A 10,389-nucleotide genomic window follows, 5' to 3' on the forward strand; every position below is an offset into this window, starting at 1 on the left:
TTCTCCCTGCGCCAACTAAGGCCGAGGCAACATGAAAGCAGTCAAATATATAATGAAACGAAATAAAATAAAGCCATAAAACGCTCCTCCCCCCCTTCCCCCTGCCTCCCGCTCCCCCCCGCCGCTTCCCATCCCCAGCGCTGCGCTCAGACCCCCGGTGTCCCTGGGCGCCCCTGGGCCGCGGCCGCCGTCGCTGTCTCGGGTGCTGAAGGCGGCCCGGCCTCGCAACAAAGGGGAGAAGGGAGGGCGGGGGCCGGGCTGAGCACCCCCCGTCCCTAAGGCTCACTGCGTTTGTTGCAGGGGGGATGTCCGGTGGACAAGACGCACAGGAACCAGTGCCGGGCCTGCCGGCTGAAGAAGTGCTTGGAAGTCAACATGAACAAAGACGGTATGCCCACCCCTCACAGCCAAATGGGTGTGAAGTTCTCCCATCCACTCTCAGTTCCTCAGTGTTCCCCTTCCCTTCCCTTCCCTTCCCTTCCTCCCTTCCCTTCCCTTCCCTTCCCTTCCCTTCCTTCCCTTCCCTTCCCTTCCTTCCCTTCCCTTCCCTTCCCTTCCCTTCCCTTCCCTTCCCTTCCCTTCCCTTCCCTTCCCTCAGCCATTTATGCTGCAGCCAATGAAGGTCATCACTTCTTCTTGGTGTCCCACAGCTGTGCAGCATGAGCGGGGCCCACGTACATCAACAATACGGAAGCAGGTGGCTCTCTACTTCCGCGGACACAAGGAGGAGAGCAGTGGTGCCCCACACTTTCCTGCCACTGCCCTACCAGCACCTGCTTTCTTCACTGCTGTCTCCCAGCTGGAGCCCCATGGCCTGGAGCTGGCTGCAGTTGCCGGCACCCCTGAGAGGCAGACCTTGGTGGGCCTGGCGCAGCCCACCCCAAAGGTCAGCCCAAAGACCCTGATGGTACTGCAGAGCCTATTGCTGGGGTGGGCCAACAGGGTGGATGTGGCAAAGAGCAAGGTTTGGGGTGATACAGATTGTGGTGGAGTCTCCAATGGGATGTTCCCCATGTTCTGTGCAAAGGGTGAAGTGCACTTTGGAAGAAGTAGGTACAGAAGGATCAGCTGATAACCTGCCCTTCCTGCCCAGAGTGTATCTCCAGGTCAATTTTAAACATTATGAGCTGCAGTGACTGAGTTTTCTTTAGCAAAAATGCCTATCTGTGTAGTGGTGTAGTCCAGAAAGTGCTCCACAAGCTGACCAAAGCATGCAGATTGTCCACACCAACATGGCTAAGTTAGTTTTGTGCCTCTTGGCTGAGACATTTCCTAAGCAGCCCACTGGAAGTACTGGCATGGTCTCAACTGTACAGACACTAGCCACTAGGCAAAGTTTTTCTTTAATCTAATTGCAGTAGCATTTTTCTTACTTACAGCACTTATAAAATTAGACAGAGTTGGTAGTCTGGCATCATGAACACAACCCTCACATATAGTTTCATATTATAATCTGGGGAAAATGCTGAATCAGAAATTTGCAAGAAAACACAGCACATGCTTGGAAACATCACCCAACTCCAGTCCTATAGGTAGATGTGGTTAACTCTATGCATCTGCTTACAGCCTGTTGCGCTCGGGGAGCTGGACAAAGGGTTAGGGGTAAACAAATGCTCCCTGATCTGCTGTGCAAGGCTGGATTGCCAGGGCAGCCTCCCAAGTACAGGTTATAAAATTCAAATCTTCAATCAAACCTGTATCCTTGTGACTCTTCCACTACAGGTGTGCCATCATGTAACAGAGTGAAGGATGACATCACATTTTAATAATGTTTTACTGATATAATAGTTTTGTTCTCCTTTCAACATCCTTCAATGAGTTGTTCCTGTAGTGCAGTCCTTTCACAGACAGCAGCAAAGAGTGGGTTGGAATGGGCTCGCTGAAGCAATGCCATCTGGTTGTGGAACAGGAGAGTGCATGCTGTGTGCTGGGCATGAGCACGATTCACCGAGCAGCAGCTGTATGGGAGAGGAAGGGCAGGCTGCTGTGGATACACTGTGTGAAGTCACTTTATTTTCTTTCTGACATTAGTACCCGCATGAAGTCAATGGTACCCCCATGTATCTCTATGAGGTGGCCACCGAATCTGTCTGTGAGTCAGCAGCCAGACTGCTGTTCATGAGCATCAAGTGGGCCAAGAGTGTCCCCGCCTTCTCCACCCTGTCCTTACAAGACCAGGTAAGGCTCCTGTAGAGGGAGTGAATCATTCTGGCCTGCCTGATAAAGGAGCTCAGAGTGGGTCCTGGACCTTCACAAATAATAATTTTATCTATCACGGACCTAAAAAGCTCTAAAGTTCAGGGCAGAGCATTAGAAATTGCTTATGGCTTGATTTTTTCTTCTTAAAAATGGGAATAGTGTCTTATTTTGCTATTTCAGAATACGGTGTGCTTAGCTGAACATATAGCCCAGGAGGATATAAGTGATTTCTGAAGATCATTCCTTCTCCTCTCCTCTCCTCTCCTCTCCTCTCCTCTCCTCTCCTCTCCTCTCCTCTCCTCTCCTCTCCTCTCCTCTCCTCTCCTCTCCTCTCCTCTCCTCTCCTCTTCTCTCCTCATTTCCACAGCCAACATTTTTTTCTTGTTCCCATTGTTTTCTGTGAACTTGCATTACAATTAGTCCAAGGTAGTGGCATGAGAATTTGGCCAGCCTACAATATTTTTTTTCACCATTAATTTAAGTCTTCCTTAATCTGTCTTGTTTTCCTCTATGACAATTTGCCTTTGCTTCAAGTAAACCACATGTGAATCATACAAGATGAAGCAATTTCTTAATGACCTGATTCTTGATGAGGATGCTGTGTGCTTTGTATAACGCACTAATTCTAAAAAAGTAATCAGATAATTATAAAATGGAAGGGGAGAAATCCATGCAAAACTCCAATCATAAAGCATGTTTAATACTTTGATATGATTGCTCTAATTTCACAAACTGGTTACTAGAGATGCCTTGCCTTAGATGTTGCATGTATCAGACATCGGAGGAAATAGATGCTCTCCGTGGGCTCATGTTGCAGGAGTTGCAGTACGTATGCAAATACAGATTTTTAACAGAGCTTCTTAGGGAACACACAGCGTTTTATGCTGAAGGGTACACCATTGATGGTGTGCCATAAAGCTGAGGTCTATTGAACAGTCTCTTTTATAGCACCAGATCTTAAAACCTCCACCATGATAGCAGACTATCAAGGACCTGGCTGCAGCTGTGGTGCTGTTAGCAACTGTGAGTGTGTGAGAGGAGGGATGGGCAGGGCCCAGGAAGCTGCACAGGTCTTACGCAACCACCCTCAGGAAGGCAGTGATCTCACTGCAGTAAGCTGGTTTCTACTGCTGTCTTTTGCTGCTGTTATTCCTGTGCAGCATTGGATCTGAAGGAACAGGCCCCACTAGCAAGGAGATGCAGCAAGCATGCTGCATCAGTAGAGCTGCAGGGTGCAGGAAGGTGCTGGGCTCCTCTTCAGACCAGCGATGCCTGCAGCAACCAACAGCATTCACTGGAATCTCCTTAGGTGAAGGCTTCATTTGACATAATATGGATGCATTTTCCAGCAGGCTGTCTCTGTGTGTGGGGCAAAAGGGACATCATCATTGCATGTGACCAAGCACATCTCAACCAGCAAGGCCTGCTTTTCTGCCACCTGCCATCATTAACAACCCACTGCCTGCTTCACCTTCACCTTCAAGGCTAATATGGGTGAACTACATATAAAAATTCCAGCCATTCTAGATCCTTATTCCCACTTGCTGCACCGCATTGCAAACTGTCTTCCTCAAAACTTCAAGCGGCTTAGGCCTTTTAGCATGTGGTTCCCCTGTTGTGTTCAGGAAAGCTGGAGAAGAAATAACCCTGATTTTAATCACCTTACTTCACAAATAATCAGACCGCTGATTTTTATAATAGTGCCGTTGCAGTATTTAATTGACAATGGCCCAGCTGTAAATGCCTGAATTTCTCTTTCTGTATCCCTGACATCTGTTTGAGTAGAATCAGAAACCTTTCCCTGGATTTGCTCTTGCTTCTTGTTCTACTGAAAAGAGAACTACATTGTCACTCTGGGACTTGGGATCAGCCTCATCTTGAAGGGAAGGAAATGAGCAGAAGCCAATTTGTTGTCCAGACGCAGGCCCAGGATGGCTGTGCCACTCTTCTGATTGAGGCAGAGGCTGCCCCTTCCCCACTTCCTCAGAGCCTGTCATAGTGCAGCCACACAGCCAAAACGCCGTGCTCTGAACTTGCTGGCCTGCATGCCTGCCCAGCTGCTCCACGAGACAGATTGGCCCAATGCAATAAAGAGCAAGAAAAGGCCATGCTAGCAAGACAAGATGGATTAAGAAGCAAAAACCGGTCCTTTAGAAAGCCTGGCATTTCTTGTTTCTTTGAAGGGTTGAGTATGACTTCAGCATGAATTACTTTAATTGATGGTTTTACAGACTTATGCATAGGCATGAAGAAAGCCTCAGCTATTGGAATAGTCTCTTATTTCGAAAGTCCTCTGACTTTAAACGCTCAGTGGGAAAGAACATATGAAATTGATATCTTCCAGGAACCACCATTCACTATCATTGTATCTGCATGAATGAATGACAAAAAACGTATTACAAAAACAAATGAAAAGCTGGCAAATCATTTCCTACGTCATACAGAAATCTGTATACCCAAAGGGATTACCTGCAAGGGGGGCTGGGGCAGGCAGGCTGCAGCATTTCCAAGGCTCATGGACAGGTTCTACTGCTCTGGCTGGAGCTGAGATTGGTGCTGTGCCTAGAATCCCCCCACATACAATGATCTGGGCAGCTCCTAGTGTTGTCAGTGAAATTATTTCAAACGAATTATATGTAACCAGAGACAACATGCTTTTCAGTCACAATTTCGTTAACCAAGTTACATAGAAGTTCTACAAAGCACATAGCACACTGAAGTCTTAAGACTGTAGCAACAAGCTTACGAGAGCACTTCTTTTCATTCTGTTCAGGGCAGGGTGATTTAAAGCTCTCAGTGCTGCTAGGGCACTTAGATAAGGGATTCATTTTTCATGCATCTTTTCTGTACCATCTATTACTTTCATATATCTAATTCCAAGGAAAACATTCATTTGGTAGGAGGTATTCCTTTCTCAGAATTTTCTGGACTTAATATGCCTTCCTTTCTATCTCCTGCATCTTAGGATGCAGCTGATATTTTCAGGGACCACAGCAATATTACTGTGCTTTGCTTTTTTTTGCTGCGTATTCTGCGCAATCTGTTTTCACTGAATAGAGACATGAGATGACCTCTTCTGAGCCCACTACAGTCTCACCCCTCCCCATCTCTCCCACTGTACAGAGAAACAGGAGGTTCTACAGCATGTCCTATAGGCTGGGTCAGGGAGCTAGTGGATGTCAATTGAATTGGGACCCTCCTATCCCCTCCTAAGAGGTGGTCTAGGCCAACAACCCTTGGATACTCTCAGTACTAAATATCCTGGCTTTGCCATACGCATTATGAGGAGTCACGTCTCCTCATACGCACCAGTGCCTCTCCAAGGAAATTTATGGCATTGCCTCCAAACAGAGAAAAGCACGTCATTCATAAAGCCAGACAATGTACAAAAATTGCAATGCTGACAGCATAGGTGCTCGGATGCTGAGCTCAGAACCCACTGCCCTGATGATGACTGGTAGGAAGAGCTGAAAATCCCCATAGAACAGGAGAAAAGCACTCTTCCAACCTGTCCTAGGACAGTTCCGTATGCCCACGGAGAGCAGGAGAAAGCCCATGCTGATAGGAGTTGTGCTGAAAAACATAGGCAAGTGCTCAGGTCAAGTGCAAGCTCTTGGAGGCAGGACTTCTCACTCTCCTTTCTCTTCCCTTTTGCCCTACAACACAGTGTATAGTGAGCCAACACCAAGCGACTGTCTATAGCGCATAGTCTTATTTCCAGACACCTTCTCTAAAAGCTATGAGAAGGGCTAACAAATTTGGTGGGGGAAAATACCATGACAGGCATTTAAAGCAGCTTTTAAAATAACAGAAATTTACATATTTAAATTGTTTGTAAATCTATAAATTATACACTATGTTATATTGTACATCTATTGTATGACAGCTGATGCTTTTGGAAGATGCTTGGAGAGAACTGTTTGTTCTAGGAATAGCACAATGGGCCATTCCAGTTGATGCTAACACTCTACTGGCTGTATCTGGTAAGAATTGCACAATTTAATGACTTTGTTACAAAAATTACCATAAAAATACATTACTGAAAAAAGAACAACATGTAAAGAATAACAAATTCCTACTGAACAATAGAGCATACCTGTCATTTATAAATCTATATTTAAATGCAAATAATGTTGTTTTGTTGTATTCATGACTGCTTGCATTGTCATTTAAATGCAAATTACTGTGTTTGTTATCATCCAAGAGAAGATTTTATATTAACTTTCATACAATATAGTCAGTTTACATGGAACCAGATAGACAAGTGTGACAATAGAATGGATATTGATACGCAGGATTTTGTCAGAAATCAATATAAATTAAAGCAAATGCATTTAATATTATTGATTTCATCTTTTTTTCTTTCTGTTTCAGGCATGAACGGCGACAACACAGATTCTCAGAAGCTGAATAAAATTATATCAGAAATACAGGCTTTACAGGAGGTTGTGGCTAGATTTAGACAACTCCGGCTAGATGCTACTGAATTTGCCTGTCTCAAATGCATCGTCACTTTCAAAGCTGGTAAGCAGAAGTCAGCTCACACCTACCTGGCCCGATAGCTTTGAAGCTGCCACGTAAAAGTGCAAATGATGTTTTAAACCACACGTAGCACCGCACCACCCAATTGTTTCCTGGTATGGAATTCCAATGATCAGTGCTGTGCTCTGAAAGGCTGGCTGTGGATCGCTGGGGTACTAATGAGACCGCTTCATGTCCGCGGGTAGCGTCAGCTGGTCTGTCCCGACCCCACTGAGCTGTAACTGTCTGCTTTCCAGTGCCGACACACAGCGGGTCTGAGCTGAGGAGCTTTCGGAATGCAGCTGCCATCGCCGCCCTCCAGGACGAGGCCCAGCTCACCCTGAACAGCTACATCCATACCAGGTCAGCTCCGTCTTGTCCCTGCCGCTGTGGCAGAGAGGACGTTACCACCCAGGTTTTTACAGCAGCTGGCCTCCTGGAATTAGGCATTTCCCAAGGAAATGAGGGGAATGGTGTTTATTCAGACAAGTGGAAAATGGTAAAAGGAGAGAATTTCCTCTGGGAAGAGATACTGCTGTGGGGCATTTTGCATTCTCAGAGGCCAGATTTCTTCCACCTTTTATTCTAATAAGTAATGCTAACAGGGACACTTAACATCATGCAGCCTCCTGTCATGGAACTGTACAGAGAGGAGGGGCAGAGGAGAAGCCAAAGGAGTACACCCAGCATCCTCTGCATCAGCCTCCCTGGCTGGGTCAGGATGCCCCGGGGAAAGCTGCAGCAGGTCCTGTGAAGTCCATATCGTAGCCCATACAGTAGAAATCCATGAGAGTGGGAGATGAAGCGGGAGAAGAGGCTCGTATATGCTGTTTTTGTTTCTGAAACCTTTATCTGCTTTAACAGCAGTTCTGCCTAGCAGAAGTCAACCCCATGTTAGAGAATAGTTGGCAGCAGCCTTTGAAGCACTTCTGTTTAGCCCGAAGGCAATGTCCTGCCCTGCAGATTGGAGCAAAAACACAAATTCTGTCCAGTTCTGGCTAGTTCAGTGCAAAAAGAATCACCCCTGCGGCAGCAACCTGTTCATGTCCTCACAGGAGGCTTTTCCCATGGCAGGTGCTCCCTGGAGACTCTGAGTGAGCCAGGGCTTGTTGGAGAGAAAAGTCAGGGAAAGATATTGTCACATGCCATGTTTTCCATTCCAGGCATGGTGACATCTCCATTCCATTTTTGCACTGTAGGAAATAATAAGCTAAAGAGAATCCTTTGTAAAATATTACTTTTCTCAAAGAAACGAATGCTACAAACAATGCAGTGAAAGGCTGCCTGTATTCTGAGTAATGCCTACTTGTGTAAATGACCGAAGCTCAACAACCTCATCCCCTTATATCAGGAAATCAAAGCTTCTGCAGCTTTTCTAGAAAGGGAAGAATCTTGGCTCTGCTATCAGAGCTGTCACACTGACTCCAATGGCTTTCACCTCACGCTTTACCCTCAGGCTTGAGTGTACCTTCCTGTCAGCGTTAGAGCATTGCTGCCCTTTGATCGCAGCGGGGTCTGCTGCACTCAGCGGGGTGCAAAGGAGGGCAATCTGGAGAAGTGGAATGTTTCTTCATGGATCTATTCCTGCTTACAGGGAAACCACTGTTACGCAGAGACCTGAGAATCACACTAGTATAAAGTCAGTGTAAGCGCAAGTAGAATACATATCCTGTGTTACATTGGCTTCAGAAGCTGTGAGAAAGAATGGAGAATATCCTAATATGCAAATACATTACCTGGGGACAAAACACGGGTTCTTTAATAAAAATAAATAAATAATTCTTTCCAAATGTCAATTGTTATTGTGCAAGGCAATCAGAAGGAGGCAAAATGATTACCATGACAATCTGGCTAAGTTTAAATTGCACTTTAAATGACAGGGTATTTATTATAGGTCAAGCTCGTCCCTGAACTGCATCAAGAACATAGTTGTTGTCTGAGGGACAAGCCAGAGCAGATCCTGTATCTATATTGCTGCTGCTCTAAGGGAATAAACAAGGGAGCTAATCAAAACTCAGGGACCTTGGTCTATATTCTTCTGACCTCCATTAAGAGAGTCTTCCTTGGGGTCAACCTTCTTGCTCACGTGAGTACAAACCAGGGGCTTAGCACAGGTAGCACCCATCTGTACAATTCACTGCATACTGGTCTTCTCCATAACGTAAAGGATTCTCATTGGAGAAATATCTATAAACATGGCTAATGTTTTTTTTTCCCACTCTCCTTCCCAGGTACCCTACACAACCCTGTCGTTTCGGAAAACTTTTATTGCTCCTACCAGCTTTACGTTCCATTAGTCCATCCACAATAGAAGAAGTGTTTTTCAAAAAGACCATTGGGAATGTACCAATCACAAGACTGCTTTCAGATATGTACAAATCCAGCGACATATAGATTCCCTTCAAACAAATGACCAGGATGGACAGTCTGAGAAGAACTTTTATCTACGGAGAATAAGCCTCAACTAACAAAATCTACAGGAAGCATAAGCCTGGGAATGTTTAGCCTTTAAACCCATTGACAAAAAAATAAATACCCCAGTAGATATGATTCTGCTGCTCTGAACAGAGCGATTTAGATCATGGAGAGAATGCTTTGTTCTACAGAAAAAGTGAAAGTGGTTGGAATTTGGCTGCTTTTCCTGTTACTACAGGATGGAGGCAATTCAGATGCCAGTCATAGTTAACAAAGACTGTGCTATTCTCTCATTGAACTGGCAGATCTGAGACGAAATGTGAAAGAAGGTACTTTAGTTTTGTTCAGTATTTGGAACTGGGTGACCAAACTTGGCTTCTGTTGTAACGTGAGATGTGGTGGCCTTCAGAACTGTTTTAAAAGTAGCCTATGTTGGTAAAATGTTTTAATACGGTAGGCAACATTTAAGACCAGGTTACCAAAACATTGCTTCTGCAGTAACACATCATGAAGTGGCCTTCAGAACTGATTAAAAAGTAGCTTATGACAGCAGTTCCATTCTTCCTGCAAAACAAACTGGTGATCTGTGATGCAGATGTCACCAGAATTAACATCTCACGACAGAAGAGCTTTATACAACTCCCCGACCCTTCTCTCCTCCTTACACACACGCACCAACCCACACAGCCCCCGGCCAAGAGTACAAGTCAAGGAAGGAAGACAAAAACAGCAAAACCAAATCCAATGGAGATGACTGCTTCAGTGACCTGCTGGCTGTCCCGTTGGCACACTGCTGAAACCAAAGGCAACGGCGGCCAAACTCTTTGTCAGTGAGATGTGCAGAGAAGTGAAATGACTGTAAAGACACCAACGGAAATCATTTTATTTCAAGGAAATAAAGTTGGTTGACTGAAACGATGCTAACAACTTTCAAAAGTCTCCAATGCCTTTTTAGAAAACTCCAGGTTCTAATTTTGAAGCCTTGTTCACCTACACCCTCTTACACACAAAAACGTTATAAGCTGCTTACTTGATGTATGAAACACGTAGAAAAAAAAAAAAGAATTAAAGATAGCTGCTGTACTTTTCAAAATTTGATTTGTTATTAGAAACTAGCACTGAGAAAAATCAGCACTTGGACTATCATAGAATGAGTAAAACTTTTCCTGTACAAAGTGGATTAACTGATTTGTGAAGTTAAAAAGTTGTACTCATTGTATTTACAAAGAATAAAAATATATTGAATTTACTTTC

The 10,389-nt window shown here is 44.9% G+C and overlaps 1 protein-coding gene across 1 annotated transcript in view; it reads left to right on the forward strand.

Annotated features, from left to right (window-relative positions):
• The window catches only part of NR2E1 (nuclear receptor subfamily 2 group E member 1), a 27,018-nt gene extending 16,629 nt beyond the window's left edge, over positions 1-10,389 (forward strand). The window contains exons 2-8 of the mRNA XM_072332189.1: positions 301-388; positions 651-886; positions 2,032-2,178; positions 6,086-6,182; positions 6,574-6,723; positions 6,978-7,083; positions 8,952-10,389. Of these exons, the coding sequence (XP_072188290.1) occupies positions 301-388; positions 651-886; positions 2,032-2,178; positions 6,086-6,182; positions 6,574-6,723; positions 6,978-7,083; positions 8,952-9,114 (987 nt within the window). The 3' untranslated portion in view covers positions 9,115-10,389. The remainder of the gene's footprint in view (positions 1-300; positions 389-650; positions 887-2,031; positions 2,179-6,085; positions 6,183-6,573; positions 6,724-6,977; positions 7,084-8,951) is intronic.

This window comes from Excalfactoria chinensis, chromosome 3, assembly GCF_039878825.1.
Source record: "Excalfactoria chinensis isolate bCotChi1 chromosome 3, bCotChi1.hap2, whole genome shotgun sequence".
Lineage (NCBI taxonomy): Eukaryota > Metazoa > Chordata > Aves > Galliformes > Phasianidae > Excalfactoria > Excalfactoria chinensis.